The sequence below is a fragment of the Lynx rufus genome, unplaced genomic scaffold (assembly GCF_022079265.1).
Source record: "Lynx rufus isolate CCGP_SWC_20201006 ecotype Redwood Valley unplaced genomic scaffold, mLynRuf1.p SCAF_9, whole genome shotgun sequence".
Classification (NCBI taxonomy): domain Eukaryota; kingdom Metazoa; phylum Chordata; class Mammalia; order Carnivora; family Felidae; genus Lynx; species Lynx rufus.
The window spans coordinates 113074499-113095719 of NW_025814897.1; the positions used below are offsets into that span (position 1 = coordinate 113074499).

The window sequence follows — 21221 nt, forward strand, 5'->3', positions numbered from 1 at the left end:
AGCGGGTTAGTGAACTCGGGCAGCGGGTTAGTGAACTCGGGCAGCAGGTTAGTGAACTTGGGCGGCAGGTAAGTGAAGTCAGGCTGCGGGTAAGTGAACTTGGGCAGTGGGTAAGTGAAGTCAGGCAGCGGGCAAGTGAACTCGGGCAGCGGATAAGTGAACTTGGGCAGCGGGTTAGTGAACTCGGGCAGCGGGTTAGTGAACTTGGGCAGCGGGTTAGTGAACTCGGGCGGCAGGTAAGTGAAGTCAGGCTGCGGGTAAGTGAACTTGGGCAGTGGGTAAGTGAAGTCAGGCAGCGGGCAAGTGAACTCGGGCAGCGGATAAGTGAACTCGGGCAGCGGGTTAGTGAACTCGGGCAGCGGGTAAGTGAAGCTGGGTGACCGAGTTAGTGCCTGGTCACCCAGCAAAGATGAGGTCTTGAGTAGGAGCCACACCTTCTCCCAAAGTCTGACGGCTCAACGCTCTCCCTGTCCACGTGCTCTCTATAAAAATGTACAAACTGCCTCAGTTCGCTCACCTGCAAACTTGTGCCTTTTTATTTTAAATTTCGATGAAAAGGACTCTATTGAAATAATCTAAACAAACTTCCCAGAAAATTAACGAGGGATTACCTTCACATAAATACAATCAGTAAACGTGAAGAAATTCACTACAATTACTCTGTTGTTTCATTACGCCGAAAGGAGTAAACAGCCAAAGAACGAAAACCTCACTTAGAAAAAGAAATCCCGTGCGCACAGCTGTTCGAGCAGAAAGCATGGCCGGGAAGGTGCTGGACCAGAGCCCTGTGGCCTCCTCTCCTCCCGCTTTTTAGCTGTGCTCAGCCCGGGTCATCACACGCTGTGTTTGTGAGATGTGAGGGTGCTCCTCTTAAAAACCCCAGGTGCCCAGGGCTGGGCCTCACCGGACACCTGCCCCGCGGGGGGCTTGCTCCTCCCCCACAGCTCTGCCCCCCTCGGCCGCAGGTGGGGACACTGAGTGAACCCAGTAACAAAAAGCAGAAGCACACATCTTTCGGTTCACCCTCGAGCCCCTCCCACACAGCCTCTCCACGCAGCTGGACAAGAGGCGTGTTCCTTCCAACACCGGACCAGACGACAGTCTCTCCAAATGAGCCAGAGTTAGCCCGTCATTCATTCTCTTGTGCCTTCATTCACAGAACCTGAACTCCTGCCCTGCCCCGAGGACCCGCGGTCCCTGCCTCAGCGCGGCTTCCCCAGAAGCTGCTTCACCCCCAGCTCTGTTGCTGCAGTTAAGGGGGTGCGGGTGGGGGCCCCCCCCACTGCCCTTTGGCCCCTGCAGCCAGCCGTCTACACGTTCGAGATGAATCCTCTGCCCCGTCCGAAAGGCCTGCGGTGGCCCCCGTCTTCTCGATGAGTCTCCAACGCACGCATCACCAGGGGACGGTCTGGGCACACGAAGCCTCGGGTCCACACCCTCCTGGCAAAACGCTGGCACCAGCCGCAGACGGCACAGCCCGCTTGCTTCCTGCCAACTGGAAGACAGTTGCAGGAGACATCCCAGGGAACATATCATTGCTTCCTTTTGGCACCAAGTGGGGAGAAGTGGCTTTGGAGGAGCAGAGACGCGGGGGAGAGGAGGCCGGAGCCTCAATCCACTGTCTCGAGAACTGGGTAATTAGCATTCCGAGGCCGAGGCCGAGGCTGCGACAAAAGTGCCAGCGCTGTGGCCAAACCCAGAAGGGAAACCGAACCAGGGGGCAGATGAGATCGCGAATCGTTCAGGATGTAACATTTGGCTACAAAGAGTTTCAAAGGGCTCCTATCTGTTTATTTCCCAGGAAGCCGAAATGACAATTTGCTGCGTTCCTCAGGAGCTCGTGCATGCCCCAGGTCAGCTGGTGCGCTTTCGGGTCTGGGGAGGGCGGCGGACGAGCGGAGGGCCTGACATCAAAAATGGTATTTCGGCAAGAATGACTTTTTCTTATCAGTTCACGCAAGGAGCCAGGAACAAACAAGCCAACAAACAAACAGAAGGTTCTGGGCATTCCTAACGTCTGTTTTTGCTGGAGATTTTCTGATTTTCTGTGTCTACCTGGGGGAGTATCCGCCCTGCCTTCTGGCACGGCTCAGCTCACAGCGCCTGCAGGAGGGGCAGAGGCCCTCGGAGGGGAGAACGAGAACGGGGCCCCCCAGTGATCCCATGCGGGTGGGCAAGTCCAGAGGCCCTTGGAGGGGAGAACGCCCTCCCCCCTCAGTGATCGCACCCAGGTGGGCAAGTCCAGAGGCCCTCAGAGGGGAGAACGGGGCCCCCCAGTGATCACACCCGGGTGGGCAAGTCCAGAGGCCCTCAGAGGGGAGAACGGGGCCCCCCAGTGATCACACCTGGGTGGGCAAGTCCAGAGGCCCTCGGAGGGGAGAACGCCCCTCCCCCCCAGTGATCGCACCCGGGCGGACAAGTCCAGGCCAGCACAGGGCCTCCATTCCACGCACCTCCACCTGATGCCTTCACTTCCCGGGACATGACCCTTCGCATTTCTTCCTCGGGGACCACCAGCCCCAAATGGGCAGCCTGGCGCTCACGAGGGGAGGGCTGTGCTCCGTCTTGCTGGGGAAGCGGACGGCTGCAGGGCCTGGGGACTTCAGCTCCAGCTCCAGGCCTGCTGGTCCTCAGGGACCCAGTGGCACCTCCCCCTTCTGGAGGGGGTCCTAGGGACAGCTGCCCTCCCGCTGCACGGCAAGACAACGCAGACCCGCCCAGAGGACACGGTGCTGGGGGAGGGGAGCCCGGAGGCCTCTCTGGGTCGGGGAGGGGGGCCCGTCAGAGACCCCGCCGGAGTCCCCTCTCGCACCCACCCTGGCTTGTGCCAAAGACGCGGACGCTGGGAGCTGCCGTTCAGGGAGGCCAGACACCGCGTAGTATCGTAGTAAGTGGACCCCGGGGGGGCCTGGGAGCGCGTAGCCCAGAGGGATGTGAACAGACCAGGCACGCTTGACCGGACGTGGGGCTCACGGGGAACAGATGCCCCGCCTGGGTTCCCCCGGACCCCGCAGGAGATGTGGCGTCTCTCACTGGGTCCCAGCAGGCCTTCAAATGCCGCCCAGGCAGGAACCGATCTGGGGAGGGAGGGGGCCGAGGGTGGGGGCCCGCGTCCTCGGAAGAATCCGGGACAGCTGGAGCGCGTCAACAAGGAGCCCTGCCTGGGGCGCCCTCCTCAGGGCGGCCGGGGCCGAGAGCAGACCACGGCTGCCCTCAACGTGCGGCGACGGGGTCTGGAGCGGCCTCTTCTCCGTTACCCTCCTGCCGCCCCAGCCCTGGGTCCCACCCCTGCCATCCCTCAGTGCACACAGGGCAGGTGCGTCGAGGACACTTCAGCCACAGTTTACAGAGGTCTGGGGGCCCTGGTGTGTGGTCCCCTCCCAAGACCTTGCCCATGGGCAGGGCGGCTCACCTAGACAAGAAGCCCACCTGCTCAGGCTGGCAGGGGACCGGGGGGGGGGGGGGGACACGCACATGTGACCTGCACTTGTATCATCTGCTCTCGGACAAACCTGGGTCCCCACCCTGCACCCTCTATGAAAAGTCAGCCAAGTTACGTAAACTGCCAAGGCTCAGTTTCTCCATCTGTAAAGTGGAGATAAGAGTATAATGATGAGGAGTCGTCCCCCAGCAGCAACTGCTTCAAGCCAGGCACGACTCAGGGAATCCTCACTACCTCCACGACGAGGTGACTGATGGTTGTGTATCCCTGCAATACAGAGAAGGCAACTGCAGCACAGAGAGGTTTCGTAACTTGTGTAAAGTCCCACAGCCATTAAATGGCAGAGTCAGGATGCAAACCGAGAAAACGGCTCCGGGTGCATTCAGGCAGCCTGTGTGTGGAGCCGTGCCGTGCCCACGCCTGGTTGTGTGGGTGCCGTGGGCACACCCAGAGGACAGGGAACACCTGCTGGCAACCACCTGGGCCAGGCCTCGGTCACCGCACTAGGACGGGGACCCCGGGGCAGAAAGCCTTGGCAATGTCCTGCCTCCTTCTTGCCCTTAACAGGCCCCTTCCACAAAGCAGCCCGAGTCTTATCCAGGGCACCAGCGTCCAGGGACGGCGGGCGGGGACTCCAAAGGCAGAGGCCAAGTCCAGGTGGGCACCACGTGTTATTGGCTGAACTGCGTCCCCTGAAATTGATCTGTGGAAGCCCCGATCCCCAGAACCTACAAATGCAGCTGTATTTGGAGACAGAACCTTTACAGAGGTGACTGAGATAACACGAGGTCACCAGGGTGGGCCCTGATCCCGTGTGACCGGGGTCCTTGTAAGAAGAGGGGATCGGGGCACAGACACGCACAGAGGGACGAGCTCGTGAGGACACAGTGAGAGGATGGCCATCCACACACAAGGAGAGAGGCCTTGGGAGACCCCGGCCCTGCCCACGCCTGGACCTCGGGCTGAGGCCTCCAGGATGGGGGGACAGGACACATCTGTTGTGTGAGCCCCCCATCTGTGGGAGTGTGAGCTCACTGACATCGCAGAACCCCACAGCCTAGACCAGCCTTCTGGAGTCCACAGGGACCTATGTCCGCAGGCCGGGGCACAGGGCATGAGCTATCCTGCAATTACTAACCCCATCAGGGCTCACAGCCCCAGGTCTCTCCTCGGAGATGAGCACGGGCTTCCAGGTCCACTTGCACTGGGAAAGGCTGCAGGGTTTCAGGGCAGAGCTCTGGGCACACCGTGCGGCCCGGCCCGGCCTGCCTCTGCCCCCTCACTGCCTGGCCAGGCTCCAGGCATGGAGCTCCTCATGGTGGGAGGCGGGTCTGAGGTATGAGGCTCTGAGCAGGGGTGAGGGGACGGCTCTGCGAGCAGGGGCGTAGAGGAGGGGGCGGGACAGAGAGCAGAGGGAGGACGAGGACGCACGAGATGTCCCGCGCAGCCTGTCCGAGGGCACTTTCCTCACACTGAGACATGCCTGTCTCTCATGCAGGCTGTGAGCCCTGGCAACCTCCCCTCTGCGGAGTCCCCAGCATTTGCTGAACAAGCCAGGTGGGAAACGACAGGATAAAGGGATCTAGGAGTAAACACAATGGGAAGAGAAGAAACCCGAAAGACGGCAAATTGGAGACACTCGGACACTCCCGGGTCCTGCAGGGTCTAGTAGGTAACGGGGTGGGGGGGCGTGGGGGCAGGAGAGGCCTGGGGGTGCACAAAGGGGCAAAGGTATCGCCTGACCTAGACTGCGATTCTCCGAAGGCACCTGTGATTCTATGTAAGATTCCCACGAATATTTAAAGCAAAGGTGCACCCCATCCTGTATGGTAACACCATCTCGAAAGGATCCTTCAAAACACTTAAAAGGCAGACCCAGGGTTAGTTTTAGATTAAGAACCTTTGTTCGCTCAACAGACACAGATCCACGGCACCGTCTCCGAAAGCCGTGGGCTGGAGGTGTTTTGGTATTTTCGAGTTGCCTGGCTTTGTGAGGGAAACACGGCGTAGGCCACATATTATGTCACACGGCCGGTGGGTCCAGGCAGGGTCCCGAAATCAATCCCATGAGGATTCCTGGGGGGGACAGACGCATCATCACACTAAGGAGGATAAATGAGAACCATGAATAGATTCAGATCGTTCAGGTCAAGTCCAGCTGCCAACGAGTTACAAAAGAGCTTTCACGTTTGAGGGGCGCCCGGGTGGCTCAGCCGGTTGGGCGTCTGACTTCAGCTCAGGTCACGATCTCATGGTCCGTGGGTTTGAGCCCCGCATCCGGCTCTGTGCTGACAGCTCGGAGCCTGGGGCTGCTTCCGATTCTGTGTCTCCCTCCCTCTCTGCCCCTCCCCCACTCATGCTCTGTCTCTGTCTCTCAAAAAAACTAAATAAACATTAAAAAAATTAAAAAAAAAGCTCTCACGTTTGAAATTCTTTTTAGAGTAAAGGGTATGGGTCCTGCAGCCAGTTGGCTGCTGTGCTCAGCACGTGTGGGGAAGGCAGGGGAGCACGGGAGCGGTGATGGTCTGCAGCGGGGACAGGGTGCCCAGCAGGAAGAGGAAAGACAAACGGGAGAGGCTGTAAGGTAGGGAGCCCATGTGGGGCGTTCCCAGAAGGGCATGCGGGCCACAGGCGAGCTACACAGAGAGGAGAGACACCTGTCCACACAGCTGTGCTCCACGGACTACTGCCACCGTGCACGCGGCCATGAGCCACGTGGAATGGCGTCCTATCCCCGGGCTACATTCACACCAACTTTTTGGTGTGTCTCCTCCAAGCCCCGGGACCTACAGATGACCCCTTCCGTCCCGTTTGGCCAATTAAAACTTGATTGGTAGCAACTGTCATCTCTTACTGCCCTGAGAGTGATGGGCTCCTCTCCATGGTGCTGAAATCCGCTGGTCACGCTTGAGCCTGGCAAAGAACTTGGGATCTCTTGGTTTACCAGAAAGAAGGGAGCCCACGACACCCTGAAGAACCCTGTTCTCTGGGGTAGGACGGGCACATTTCTACGGTTTATCCCCTCTACATACGTCTTAATTCTGTACACCCCATTCAGCCCGAAACATTAGAAAGGCTGAAGGTGGTCACGGGTGCCTAAAGAGAGGGGAGATGGAGACCACCCCCGAGTCCACGCGGTGCCCCCGCCTTTCTAAGTGGGGAGCCCCCAAGTAAGGGGAAACGTGCCGTTTGGACCGACGCACTTTACAGGATAATGCCTGCGGCTCCCCAAACAAAGCACCATTGCCATGACAACAGTGGCATCCCACAACTCAGCCACTATTCTGAGACACGAAGCCACGAGCTTTACTTTTAAATGAATTTGATAAAATCTGCCTTGAAAACGTTCACATTCTCTGACAAAACTGGTGAGCCACCAGGAGGAACGTGTTCCAACAGCTGACACAAAGCTCCCAGGGACAATATCTGCTCAGAGACAAGGGGACACAAGGGCTGGAGGCACTTTTCATGAGCAAAATACAAAAACGGAAACACAGGCTTTGGGCCACATGCGGACAGGGTCCCCGGCCCTTCAGCCAAAGTCTCCAGGCGGGTGGAAGGCAATGTCAGCGTCCGGCACGATTCCACGAGAGCGGTCGGGGAGAACTGCCCGGGCCACTTCTCTTCTCGAGAGTCACTGCAAAGAAGCCAACGGAGGGCAGTGCCTACAAAAGCCACCTAAACCGCCCTCCTCTCTTTCCATAAAGGAGAAAACCCAGGGCAGAGACGGTCTCCATTTCCCCCCCAGCCTTTGACGGCTCATGGAAAACTTTGCTGTGGTTAATCAGTATCTGGCAGGAATGGGATACTCAGTGGTGATGCTAATGAGAAGACAGAATCGGGTTTGTTCCTGGCAGCAGCGGCTTGAGCCAGCACGCCGGCAGACCATCCTCGACGACGCGGGGTGGTCAGCGACCAGAGGGCTGGCGTGGTCTGAGGAGGGGGGACGGGCAGGCGTGGCTTCAACACGAAGCTTTTGCCGGAAGGAGGCATATATACACGTCTATGCCTCACCCACCGTTCGCAGGATGCCCGTTCTACACCAGGCTCTGTTAGGCAGCTCACACCCATGACCTCCCTTCCGGACACGGGCCTCCCCAGGTCTGAGCGGTGACATTCTGAGACAATCCAGCTAAGCCAGCATCCAGAGGGAGGACATCCCGTCCTCCCTCACTCCCTCTTAGCCTGGTGCATCTAGACAGGACAGAGGCCCTCACCACCCGGGCCTTGGAGAATCCCAGAAGGACTCATACCCCTTCACACCCAGGAAGGAAGGTCCTCCGTCTAGAAGCCAAGTGAGCGGCACAGAAGCCGGTGAGATTTGAAGAGCTGGAACGGCCCGGTACCGGTGAGAAATGAGCAAATATTGCTTGCCTGCCCCTGGCCACACAATATTGTCTTCTCTCTTCCTCAGCAATGTTTTAATCTCTACAGTGGGCGCCAAAACGAACACTGATAATTCATAACAAAAAGATCGAAACATGGCGTCCTTATACTCTTTCCCCTTGTGGAGCCCATCCCCATCAGGTTTGCCCTCCATTAGCTGGGTGGCTGTGGAAAAGGGCACAGGACATGACGGACTCGAGGCAGCACCAGGACACCTGTGCCTGAACCCCGACCTCACACCTGCGAGCAGAACGTGACCTTGGATGAGCTGCCGAGATTTCTGAACCAAGTTTCTACGGTAACCATCTCCTGTGCTCGCCACCATTTGTCACCTGCCCTTCTGTCCCCTCCCGCTGGCTGCAGGATGAGCACGTGGCCCAGAAGTGAATGAGGACACGGCTGTTTAAGGGGTGGGTCTGGGTCCCTTCTTCGCCTTTCCAGCTGGCCCTCGGAGCCCCGACAGGCTTCCCAAGGCTCTGGGGCTCCTTACTGTCATTTTCCCAGAGACGCCCCCTTCCTGGTGGCCTCACGGGTCAGGGCCGCCCATGCGGCCAATGGCCTCAGGGACAAGAGTGTACCTGGGTGTCCAGGTTTTGTGCCTGGGCCTAGCTGGGGATTTGAAAGTCATCGCCCTGCGAGCCAAGAAGAGACGGTTTTCTCTTCCGCCTCATTTCTGTCACCTGCTTCATTAGCTCTTTGAGGTGTCCCTTCTGTGGTGGCTAAAACCAGCAGCACTTGTGCGCACACGTGTACGAATCCTTCTCTCCCTGACTAAAACCCTCTGAAAGTCTTTCCACTTATGCTTATTGGAAACCAGAATAGAAACCCTTTTCTGCATTCAACTGAATTCCACCCCGCAAAGTGCTCAGCTCCGGTTATGAGGCTCAGATCCTCAAGCCCCACAAGGAGCTCCAGGAGGGAACTGAGGGCTTATTTCTGCTTGAAGCTGGGCTCAGCCCTAAAGAAATCCCTCATCACTGCCACGCAGCAGAGGCTCACGTCTGTGGTGGCTGTTGCGACCCGGAGAGACGCGAGGCTGGCCCGAGATCACACGGGAGACTGGAACCCGGGTCCTTGTGGCACGTGAGCAAACGCTCTCTTTGAGGTACTACTACCCAGCTGCCTTTGAATGTTGATGAAAATGAAGATTTCCGTGACTATTTCCGGACACTGCATGCTACTGTGGCTCCGCATGTCAAAGACCAGAAATTCCGGGGTGAGTGCCTTTCCCGAAAGGCCAGGCTCCCTGCGAGCTGATGGGTCCTCAGCGGCACGCTGCGGGAGGGACCCTCCCTCCTGCCATCAGGACACTGGCCTAGGCAGGCCTGTCTGGGGTCCCACGGTGGCTCCAGGCTTGCTGGGTCAGAGACACCAGCACAGAAGGTCATAGGTGAATGGATCCCAGCACTCGCCCTCCTGGCACCTGCGGGTGTCCACATGCACCCACCGAGTTTACCCCGCCATGTTTTCCGCCCCGCCGTGCATTGGGTAGGCATTGGCTATACCACCCTCCAGCAAAACGTAAGGGCCAAGAGTGGAGTTCTCTGGGTGCTGGGGAGAGGGAGGACCCAGAGCCTGGTCTCCAGAGCTCCCGGTCCATACCAGGGAATACGCTCTGCACCCCAATTTCTGTGAAATGAGCCATGACTCTGATCGCAAAAAGGAACATCCAGCGAATACATGTCAGGGCCAGCGGATGGCCACAGCCATCTTGGGGGGAGGGGAAGGGGAAGGGAATCCACCAGAAGAACTGCAAGGGTCTTTAAGGGAAGGTGGGGAGACAAGCAAAGGTGCCCTGGACAGGGGGCAGCTTAAACACAGGACCAGTAAGGAGGTGGGACAGCAGCTGTCTGACCTGCATGGAAAGGGCTGGAAAAAGGCAAGGCTGCACAGGTAAGCGGGGCCCCCTCGAGAACCAGTAGTTTCCAAGGGCCCCACACCTGCCACCCGGGAGTGGACAGGGTCTCAGTGCATCCTGGGGACGTGTGTCTGGCCACACCTGCCACCCTGGAGTGGACAGGGTCTGTGCGGCCTGGGGGTACGTGCCTGGTTGAGCAGGGGCCGTTGTGGTGTGGGTTGGGTTCTTTGCCCCCACGGGGTGGGAAGAGGGGCCTCGTAACAACCCTGCCCTCGTACCCCAGACGTCCCACCCACGCGGCGTGGGGACCCGACAACAAGCACCCGCTGAGCAGCACGCTTCCCAGCACCGCCTGCACTCAGGCCAGGTGCAGGGTCCACGGGGGCCGCCCGGGGGTCTGGAGGGTCCGGGACGCCCTGCTGGACTCTCTCGCACTGAGTCCAGGGTTCTCTGGGGCCACCAACTGGAACCCCCACAAGACAATTACTTCCGAAAACACCTTCAAATTCTAGGGCTTCATTGTGAAGACTGAATGGGGGCTCATCTTAGAGCAGTAACTGATCCCCTAGGAGCCGCCTGTCCTCCCTTCGGGAGGCCCTACCAGGCTTTCTCTCCAGAGCAGGGGGTGGGGGGGTGGGGGTAAAGGGCGAGCAGCATTCCAGAACACTCCAGAGCAGGGCGGTAAAGGGTGGGCAGCATTCTGGAACTCTCTGGAACAGGGGGGTAAAGGGCGAGCAGCGTTCCAGAACTCTTTGAAACAAGGGGGTAAAGGGAGAGCAGCATTCCGGAACTCTCTGGAACAGGGGGTAAAGGGCAAGCAGCATTCTGGAACTCTCTGGAGCAGGGTGGGTAAAGGGTGAGCAGGGGAGGTAAAGGGCAAGTGGTGTTCTGAAACTCTCCAGAACAGGGGGGTAAAGGGCGAGTAGCGTTCCGGAACTCTCTAGAACAGGGGGGTTAAGGGTGAGTGGGGGAGGTGGGTAAAGGGCGAACAGCATTCTGGAACTCTCTGGAACAGGGGGGTAAAGGGCGAGCAGCGTTACAGAACTCTTTGAAACAAGGGGGTAAAGGGAGAGCAGCATTCCGGAACTCTCTGGAACAGGGGGTAAAGGGCAAGCAGCATTCTGGAACTCTCTGGAGCAGGGTGGGTAAAGGGTGAGCAGGGGAGGTAAAGGGCAAGTGGTGTTCTGAAACTCTCCAGAACAGGGGGGTAAAGGGCGAGTAGCGTTCCGGAACTCTCTAGAACAGGGGAGTTAAGCGTGAGTGGGGGAGGTGGGTAAAGGGCGAACAGCATTCTGGAACTCTCTGGAACAGGGGGGTAAAGGGTGAGCAGCGTTCCGGAACTCTTTGAAACAGGGGGGGTAAAGGACGAGCAGCGTTCCGGAACTCTCTAGAACAGGGGGGTTAAGGGTGAGTGGGGGAGGTGGGTAAAGGGCGAACAGCATTCTGGAACTCTCTGGAACAGGGCGGGTAAAGTGCGATCAGGGGGAGGGGGGTAAAGGGTAAGCAGCATTCTGGAACACTCTGGAGGGGGGTAAAGGGGAGCAGTGTTCCAGAACTCTCTGGAACAGGGGGGTAAAGGGCAAGTGGAGGGGGGGAGTAAAGGTTGAGCAGTGTTCAGGAACTCTCCAGAGCAGGGGGTAAAGGGCGAGCAACATTCTGGAACTCTCCGGAGCAGGGTGGATAAAAGGCGAGCAGGGGAGGTAAAGGGTGAGCAGTGTTCCGGAACCCCAGAGCTCCTTCGGCTACACTGGGCCCTTTGTAAAAATGCACATCAACCCTCACTGCTAAGCAGAAGTCTGAAACTTCAAACCAAATCCTTCACCTGCAAAGGGATATACTGAGGACTGGACTTCAGGGACAGGTCAGCAGCATGGAGGAGGGAGAAGGGAGGGGGAGAGGGAAAGGGGGAGGAGGGAGAAGTGAGGGGAAGGGGGAGGGGGGAGCGGGGAGGAGGGGCAAGTGGGGGGGAGGAGGAGGGAGAGGAGGAGGGGAGGAGGAGGGAGAGGAGGAGGGGAGGGAGAGGAGGAGGGGAGGGGGAGGGGGGAGGAGAAGGGGGAGAGGAGGAAGGGAGAGGGAAGGGGAAAAGGAGGCGGAAAAAATGGCACGTGGCAGGACCCAGAACCTGCTCAGGAAGTCAGCCACGGGCACTGGGGCAGAGCAGAGGACAGGTGTCCCCAGGATTCGGTGAAAGGTGGCAGTGGCTCATCCATGGGAGGGTCTCTGGACTGAGCGTCCCCATGGCCCGGCGTTGGGGAGCACGGGAGGGGAGCTGCCTGTCCGACCCCCATGAGGCAGAACTGCATAGGGCGGACAGAACCCCGCTCCAGCAGGGACAAGAACAGTGGTGAGGACAGGCCTGTCTGAGGCCTCAGGAGGGACCGGGAACCACAGGTGGCCAGGAGACGCACAAGGGCAGAAAGCTCGGTCCAAACCCCAGCTCCCTGTTACCCTGCCCTCTGACCTGACGTGTGACATGTCTCCGGACACCTTCGTCTCCTCACCTGGAACCTGGGGACAGTCACGGGGCCACCTTCCCGCAGGGCTGTCACCGTGATCCAATAAAAGGCACCGAGTGCAATCTGGGCACGAGTGGGCCCGGAAACTGCACGATCTCTTTTTGTTTTGCTATTTGGATCAAGACAGCCTGCCGCCTCCTCCTCCTCCGGGAAGCCGTCCAGACTCCACAGTCCACTGGGATTGGCGCCCCCAAATGTGGACTTCAGCCCCACCTGCTCCCTCGCACAGGCGGGGACCTTCCCCCTCGGCAGGGAACTGATGACCACGAGTCCAGCTCTTCAGCCAGATCACGCTGTCCTGTCCCCGCCGACCCTGGGAGCCTGGCCCAGGGCCTCCATCAGGAGCTCGGACTCGGCAGAAGAAGAATGTCACGGGGTGGCGAAAAACCAGACCGCAGACCGAGAGGCCGTGGGGGCTGGGAAAGGCAGGGGGGAGACCAAGCAGGCCCGCAGGAGGCGGGAGGCAGAGGCAGAGCCAGGGAGCCCGGGGCATCCCTCACCTCCCTCCGAGACCGGACTGGGCGAGGTGCGAAGGAGGACGGGGGCCCAGGAGGGAGGAGCGGGGCAGGCGCAGGCCAGCGGGCACTGGGACCCCAGCCCGGAGCAGAAGGGGCACACCCGCCAGGCAGCGCATCCCGAGAAGGGGGTCCCCGCCCATCTGAGGGCACACCCAGACCGCGGCGGTCCTCCTCCAGAGCAGAGGGTCCTGCTGGGAGCACCAGCAGGCGGGGTCAGGGGACAGCAATCGGAAGCAGCCCTGGGGCCCGGAGCCCCGGTTTAGTGCCTAGTGGGTACTGGGGAGCGAGGGACGGGGAGCCCAGCAGCGGGCGCTCGGGGTCAGGAGAGGGGCCTTCCACCCACGCCCCAGGCCCACCCCAGGTCCTACAGGAGGGTGGTCCTCACAGGGACCCGCCGGGGGCTCCGTCTGGCCCGCCAGACCTTCACGCGGACACAAAGCCACGTGCCCGAGAGCATTAGCTCCCGTGGGGACTCGCGCACACACACGCTTTCGTGCACGGTGCACACAGTCACTGCGTTTGGTGGGAACACGACCACCGCCCGCACGAGAGAAAGCGCACGTTGCGTCTCGTCCAGCACGTCGTCACCCAGGGGCTTCCCCGCCTCGGGAAGCCCGGCCAGCGACGGCCACGGCGGATCTGACGGCACGAGCACAGGCGGGCCCCGCAGGCGGGACGCGCTCACGGAAGCACTGACCGCCAAGCCACCGCCGATTCCGCTCTGCCTCCCGGTCCCCTGCGGGCCGGCGGGGGGCGTTAGGTGGACCTCCACCAACGACGTGTGCGTGGCACATCCACGTTACCTGTGGATTTCACGTGACGATGATGAAGGTGATGCCACGTGATACTGGTGACGAGGGGGACCCCATGTGGTGGGGAGTCAGGGGCGAGGGTGTGCTGACACCGAAGGGGGTTTCCAGAGCACGTGTGGTTGAGCGTCGGGGGGAGACGGTGGGTGTCTGGGGCCCTTCTGCTGGGGGGCGGGTGGGGGCTACGGCTCCTCCCTGGGGGCCCCAACGCCCCAAAACGGCAGGCCAAGAGCCAGGAGAGGTTCCGGTTCGGGGAATAGTTCAACCTGGAGGGCTGGAAGGAGACACGTGGGAGGTGAGAGGATTTGCTGGGCACGTCTAGCGGACACGTCCCGCAGCAGCCACCAAGCCAAGGCCCCTGTGGGCAGTGGCCACGGCAGGACCGATCGCCAGCCGCCCGGCCTCCCTCTGGCACCGTTCCAAAAACCCCGGGCACGCCTGACGGGCCAAGAAGCGGCTGGGACGTGGGTGCTGGGGAGCCTCAGGACAGACCACGGGCGGGGAAGGCAAGACACGTGGACGCACACAGGCCACGGGAAGCCAAGGCTTTGTGCCACGGCTGCACCTTTCCGGGACAAAGACAGGTGTCGCCGGGAGTTCGGACAACAAGGCACTTGGGACGAACCAAAGACCTCAGGGAAGGCTCCCACGTCCACACTCGCCAGCCCACGTGCCAGAAGTCAGCCACACGAGAAACCCCATCCCGACACGGCACGCGTGCAACCTGGAACCGTCCCAGACAGGGTGCCGCCTTAGCTCGCGTCCCGGCACGTCCGCTCGCTGCTGGGGATAAAACTTCTCAACTGACAGACGGAGAGAAGCGGGGCTGGGGGTGGGGGCGGCGGGGGTGGCACCCCGGCAGCGGGCTCGCGACCGGCAGACGGGAAAAGAGGGAGCAGGGAGGGAGTCCGGCTCGCGCGCCCTGCACGGCTCCCGCAGCCCCGCAGAGGCCACGGACCCAGGAACACAGGCCACGTGACAGGTGCCGGCCACGTGCTGCTCACATCCGCTTGGGCTGCAGAGTCTTGCCAGGGCTTTATCATGTCTCCCTTCCTCCGCAGCTGGCTCTGGGAACCCAGACAACAGCTGTGTGATTGCCACCCAACTCCAGGTACGACAGCAGCCTGGCTTTCCTTGAGGAGGCTCCTGCCTCCAGCTCGTAAAGAGGAGACCCGGCCATGCCGACCCCCATCGATCCGACCCGACGAAATGAAATAGGTTAGAGCTTGGGGTTTCCCCCAGACCTGCTGGCAAGCACCAAGGGCCCCCCTATGTCTCAAAGTAAAGTGGCACATTTTACAGCCAAAATGCCAGGAAAACAGAATGCTTTTTTCAGATAAGATCTGGTTTATTTCACAGCAGGTGGGACCTACGGAACAGGTATTTAAAAAAAAAGAAAAAGAAAATCACCGCTCGGTCATCAGCGTGGGTTTTACATTCTCACACCTACACACACACACACACGCACACACACGCACAATATTGCATTCAGAAATCTGTTTGGAAACACCACCCCCTATCCATCATCTATACATATCGGAAGCGTAATTACACAGGCGCTCGGTCTCGAAACCTAGCAACAGTAACCACGTAGCTCTTAATCGGCTACCCAGACACCCAAACTCACACATCAGCTCAATGTGCTTCATCCTGAAAAACAAAACCTCCTTGCTTCTCTGTCTGGAACTGCAGACGGACAAGATGTATGAAAACAAACCTTGTTCAGCTGAAGAGGAACAGCCCATGCCATTCAGTCCATTTGACAGTTCATCTCCCCACAAAGCCGGGCAAAGAACAAAAATAACAAAGACTGGAAAAAACAGGGTATTCCGGTCCAAAGCTCATCAGCTGGCAACACGCTTAATATTTGCATGACTGTTTCGGACACGAGCTCTCCGCTCCCCGGCAGCCTCGCCACAGGGACCTCCGTCCTACAGAAGCCGCCGTAAACGCCCCACGGCACAGCCCGTGAGACCCGGGGGGCTCGTGGGCTCCACGACAGCTCAACACTGGATGTCAGCAAATGGGGATTAACTTTAGTGTTTGCAGCGGCTTTGACACCCTCACTTTCTCGGAGGCGGCAAATGAAATAACCCAACGGAGGTCACGTCTCATTGTTTAAAGGGGAAGGGAGTTAAAAAAACAAAGCAAAACAAAACAGAAGGAACCACAGCATCAGGCTCCGGCAACATGCATGCTGGCCGGATGGAGAGCAGAACGTTTCACGACAAGATGTAATCTCCCTTTTAAAGGGACAGAGATGCATCCACACGGCATTCCAGATCCATTTCCGGACTCTACAGACCTCGGAGCGCCCGTTAATCACCTCACCGCTTTTCAGCATGCTTCCTCTCTTCCCCGAAAGCCACGACGGAGCATCCCCAGCGCCCTGATTTCTTGGTCGTGAGCTTCCCCGTCCGGAAAGCAAAGGGCCCGCCGCTCCCAGGCAGAGGCTAGCTGATGATCTGAAGGGTCTTTCGGAGAAAGGCGTCGCCGACTACCCAAGTCAGGAGAACGTTTCTCCTTTGAATTTACTCCCTCTGAGTATCGACGCTGACCCCATGTCCCCACCCGCAGCTCGGGATTGGGGGATCCGTCCACCATACTTCTATTCGGAAATGCAACCCAACAGGGTGCAGATGAAGCCTTACCCTCACTCCCTCGGTCCAGAGTCCCGACACGTGAGCCTGGTTCTCCAAAACGGTGCCCCAGCCCCACTAAATGATCAGCTAAAGTCTGCCAGTGAGCATCACGGGCCGTCCCGACAGAGGCAAGGGCCCGCAGCCTCAAGTTCAGGACACGCGTCCCCGTCTTCCACGTTTCTCCTATGCCGCGGGGTAGCTTCTAAGTCAAGATTTAATGCAGATCGTACAGTAGAAACACGGCCCCATCCTGTCCTCCCCGGCACCCCCGCCAGGACTCGTGAGGCTGACAGGAGGAGAGCCAGGGCACGTGGGACAAGCTGAAGCCCCCCAGCAATCACGCTGGACACCCGGCACCCGAGGGTCCAGGGGCCGACAGCGGAGTGGCCTTGACCTTGACAGATAGTGACGGCACCCTCACAGGTCACGAGGATGGGGGTCGGGAGCCAGGCCACAGAGGGTGGAATCGGAGAGCCACGTGGCCACGGAGACTCACAAACAGCACACTAGAGACCCTCACTGCAGCACGGCCCCAGAACTGCGTGGTGAAAGGGTAGAGAACTGTGTCCCCGATGCTGCCCACCGCCCCATGCCTGCTCTCCCCGTCCCCCCATAAGCTCTGCACCCCCAGACTCGGAGGGAGGGCAAAACATCACAATACTCTGGCAAACACATCCCCGCCAGGGACGCGTACCTTCGCGGAGGTAACAGCCTCAGAAGGACAGTCGTGTGACAACGTGCGTGCCCTCGATGGCGGCTGACGTAGCCCCCAAAAGACGTGTGAGTCCTAGTCCCTGGATCAACTTAAGAATCTCAAGACGAGAGCATCCTGGATTTCGGGCGGCTTTAGATACAAAGACTCGCGCCCTTATCAGAGAAAGGGGAGGGGACCGGGGACACAGGTGCAGTGAGTGGGCCATGTGCAGCAGCGACAAAGACGGGGCCACGCCTATCACCCGAGGGATGCCAAGGGACGCCGGGTCCCATCAGAACCGGAGGGAGGCAAGGACGGACCGACCACACCAGCACCTCGACTCGGCACGTCCGGTCTCCAGAACGGAGGCAGAATAAATCTCCGTTGATTCCCGCTGCCTGGCTGCCGGCGACTCTTTATGGCAACCCCAGGACACTGGCAAGTGGTCCGTCCTCACGGTCGAAGCAAGCCCACCCAAGCCGGGGGTGGGGCAGGCCGGCGGGGGGTCCCGGGAGGCACAGGTGGGTCTGGCCTTTGGAAGCCCAGCACCGGAATGCTGGGGGGACACAGACCGGTGACTACAGATACCACGCCAGGCCCCCGAGTCGGGCTCCCTGGGGGCGGCTCTGGCCATCTCCGTCCGCAGAGTTCCCCAGGCACACCCCACACTTGGCACGCACTGCTGGGTGCCGGGGAACACTGGAGGTTTGGGTCGGCAACTCATGATCAGTCAGGAACAGGAATGGTGGTGGGGGTGGGGCGGGGGGGGCAGTGGTTCCCGAACTGTTTGGGGAACGACAGCCAGCAGCTCAGAAGACTCACTGAGGGGGAGGGGGGACGAGGAAGCAGCCAGGGTGGCACGGGTCCAGGACACGGGGGAAATGGGCGGATGCACCAATCAAAGAGGAAACGTGCACAAAAGAGTCTAGTTTTCTGAACAGTCGCTTGCTGTTCTCTGGTGATGGGGTGACGGGTTAGTAGCCTGTCCCGCTCGGGAAGGGACTTTCACCTGTGCTCCGGAACCCGGGGCAGGGTGGCAAAGGGGGCATCAGGCTCTGTGGCTCACACTTCCTCCCCGGCCAGGCCTCAGGCGGACGAAGGTCTCTGGGGAAGAAGGTCCCCAAACAGGCACAGGGCCTGAGTGGGAGAAGGTGCTCGATGAAGAGTCATCGTGGAAAGAAGTGATAGGCACCTGGGTACCAGCTGGTTCAGGCACCCCTGGGGGCTCCCTAAGGGGGTTCCAGAAAAATACACTGTTTTCAATCCAGAGGGAAAAGGGTGCCCCCTCCAGCAGCGAGAAGCAGATGGCTTTCCTGAGGACGCACAACTTCTCCAAAGAGGCACCAGCTCGGCTGGGGCTCTGGATTTCAGAGCCCGGACTCCCGTGGGGCCACCTTGTGGAGGTGACCCTGCACCCCGCGTGTCCTCCTCCATCCCGCTCCGTGTCCCTGTCCCAGTCCCAGACAGCCGCTACCAGGGGGCACCCTTCACCTGCAAGGTCTCCCCGTGACCCCGTGCTGCAGGAGCATTGCCGGGACCTCCAACACTTCCTGTGGGAGACAAGCGAGGTGTCAGAGGGCAACGCGCAGTCAAGGAGGAGTCAGGACGCGGGGAGGAACCACCAGTTCCTTAGGTGGGAGCTTATTCGGGGCGGTGGGTGAGGACAGGGGCCTCCGGGAACTCCGTCTAAAGCACGGTGCCCCTGAATGGAGGCAAAGCGGCTTGCACGCCGTGGGTGAGGCTGCCCTGAGCTTCAAGCCTTCCCAGGTTCGGACTTCCTGCCCGGTGCAGGCGCTGCCCCGCCCAGACTCCCACCGCACAGGGCACCTGCTCCTCGCCGGGAACAAGCGAGGCACAGGGCAGAGGCTCAGTGCGCACAGGGCTGAATCGGGGTTTTACAACAGGCTGACAGCGTCAGTGAATCAGCACGTTGAGGGATGTCTATGCCCACAAAGGACCAACAGGGCCGTTTGCTGGACCACAGTCAGACCCCTCGTCAGAAACTCGGGGGAAAGGAGAGGTCTCCTTTCCTTCTTTGGAGGTGCCGAAGGGACCCCACAAGGAGCAGACCACCCCTTCCCTGCAGGGCACACGGTGGAAAAGCCCACAATGCAGGGGACAGGAGGGGCGGACCCCTGCCTCGCGTGACCGAAAAGCTGGCCCTGTGTCTTCACGGAGCCTGGGTGGTCTTACACAGGTTCGGAGTAAATGCCGCAGACCTCAGCCCCAGGACTGATAGATACGGACGACGTACAAGCCTGCGGGGGTGTCCCCAGGTCTCGGGAGGGCTGCCCTTCATAGTCTAAATAAATCATTGGTCAGAATGGGCGAGCGGTGATTCAAACGTATTCACCCAACACACAGGAATCCTTCCATCGTAGGAAAAGCCCTCAGTTGGTCCGAGAGTCTGCATCCCATGTAGGGAATCTCAAAATCTCAAAACGGAGGAGACAGTCAGGAAGCTCCCCACTTTTTGTCTTAAAATCAACTCGGTACCTCAAGGGATGTGTCACTTTGTGAGTAGGACCATTTAGGGGCTGGTCCTCGTACTGGCAGTGGGGCGGGCCAGGAGCGTGGATATACGGGGCTCTCGGCCCCCCTCCAGGAGCCAGCGTGGGAAAGCCACTTCCCAACTCCCTCCTGCCCATCAAGGTTTGTGCTCAGAGCAGTAAGGAGGGCCCGTTAGGGTCAGAGACAGCTCAACTCAAGAGACGCGTCCCCGCCGCGGTCGTGGGGTGAGGCCCGCACACGCTCCCTGCCCCGCCTCGGCTCTGCGTCCTGCTTCAAAGAGCCCCGATTCCCGGAACAGCGTCTGATACTTCGACCTGGAGACAACCCCATCCCACCGCGCGGCCCTCCGTCCCGGGGACGACGTCGGGAGGGAGCTGCTGGCACCCGCGGGCTCACTTCATTCTGAGTCGCACGGCAGATGTGGACTCATCACATCTTTACGACGCGCTCCCGGGGGCGCCGGCCTCAGAGCAACGCAGCGGCTTGCCCTGGCTCACGGGAGGGACTGGCGTCGGCATCGGGCTCGGCCTTCGGGAGGCCCCGATGCCCGGCGCACAGCCCGGGGTGACTCCAGCAAAGCTCCTGGCTCCGCATCCTTGTTCGGTTCTCAGACCCAAGGTGGGTGCCAGCCACACATCACACACGGTAAAGACTCGACAGCCAGACACGTGCTTTCGCTCAAACACGGGGGGAGGGGCACAGGCGGTGAGACACAGACGCCATCCAGCCACCTTCCCAGGCACCTGGGAGCCCACCGCCCACCCCGTCCACGGATCGGTACCATCTGTGAAAGCTCACCACCGCTGGTCCAATGGGACTGCTCCCCGCTGCAAGTCCTGTGCAAGCCCGGGGCTGGAGGAAACAGGCCGGCGGGCTCTTCCAAGATGCAAGAGCGGGCCCAGCCACCGGCAGGGCGATGGGCCGGAGGAGGGGCCCCAGAGACAGTCCTTCTGGTCGGCACAAGGGGTACTAGAGAGGGGAACAGTCGTGAGCACCCCCGCGGGGGCAGAGGAACGGACGCAGAGACGGGGACGCGGGGCGACACCGGTCTCCCCTCCGCCTCGCTCACCGCCGCCTCTGAGTTCACGCGGGGAGGCGTGCGATTCAGGACAACGAGCCTAGGTCAGCCGCAAATGAACTCGAGGCCCCAGGGGGACAGCGGTGCCCTCCGCCCACCGCGTGCGTACTGAGGACGCGCGAGCGAGGAGACGGCGCGGCGGCCAGGGCCGCGCTCTCCGTCACAGTTTGCTAACTGCGGACGCGGAGCCGCCATCGCGGGGGTGGGAGACGGCGGGGGCTGTCTCCTCGCCGGACGGAGCCCCGCCCCCCGAGCCTACTCACCGATGTCCGTCTCCTTGTGGTTCTTGATGTACTCCGCCAGCTCAAAGTTGCCCGCTATGATCGCCACCTGCCAAGAGCAGACATCACGTTAGCGCAGAGCCTAACGTTCGCACCCGTCCACGCCGCCGACGGCCGCACCGCACGGCGGGCCCAACCAGGGCCCCCCAGAAAGACGACACGTACACCCTTATTTTCGGTTTTATTCAGATGTAACCGACACTCAACAGCGTGTGAGGTTAAGGTGCGCGAGGAAACACCTTGACCGCCGGCGACGGTGGGAAGGTCACAACTCGGTTAGTTAACCTCTGTCACCGCATGTGGCTACAGAGACCCTTCTCCCCGGGATGAGAACTTCTAGGATCTGCTCTCTTGGCAACTTGCCAGCACACCTACGGCAGGGTGAGCGCCAGTCCCCGGGCAGAACGCCACATCTCGGCCACCAGCCCACCTTTTACCTGGAAGTCAGTGCCTCCTGCCCCCCCCCCCCCCGCCCACCCCCTGTCC

The 21221-nt window shown here is 60.3% G+C and overlaps 1 protein-coding gene across 1 annotated transcript in view; it reads right to left on the minus strand.

Moving 5' to 3' along the window:
• The window catches only part of SHANK2 (SH3 and multiple ankyrin repeat domains 2), a 431931-nt gene that overhangs the window by 311281 nt on the left and 99429 nt on the right, over positions 1-21221 (minus strand). The window contains exon 9 of the mRNA XM_047071362.1: positions 20718-20784. Within this exon, the coding sequence (XP_046927318.1) occupies positions 20718-20784 (67 nt within the window). The remainder of the gene's footprint in view (positions 1-20717; positions 20785-21221) is intronic.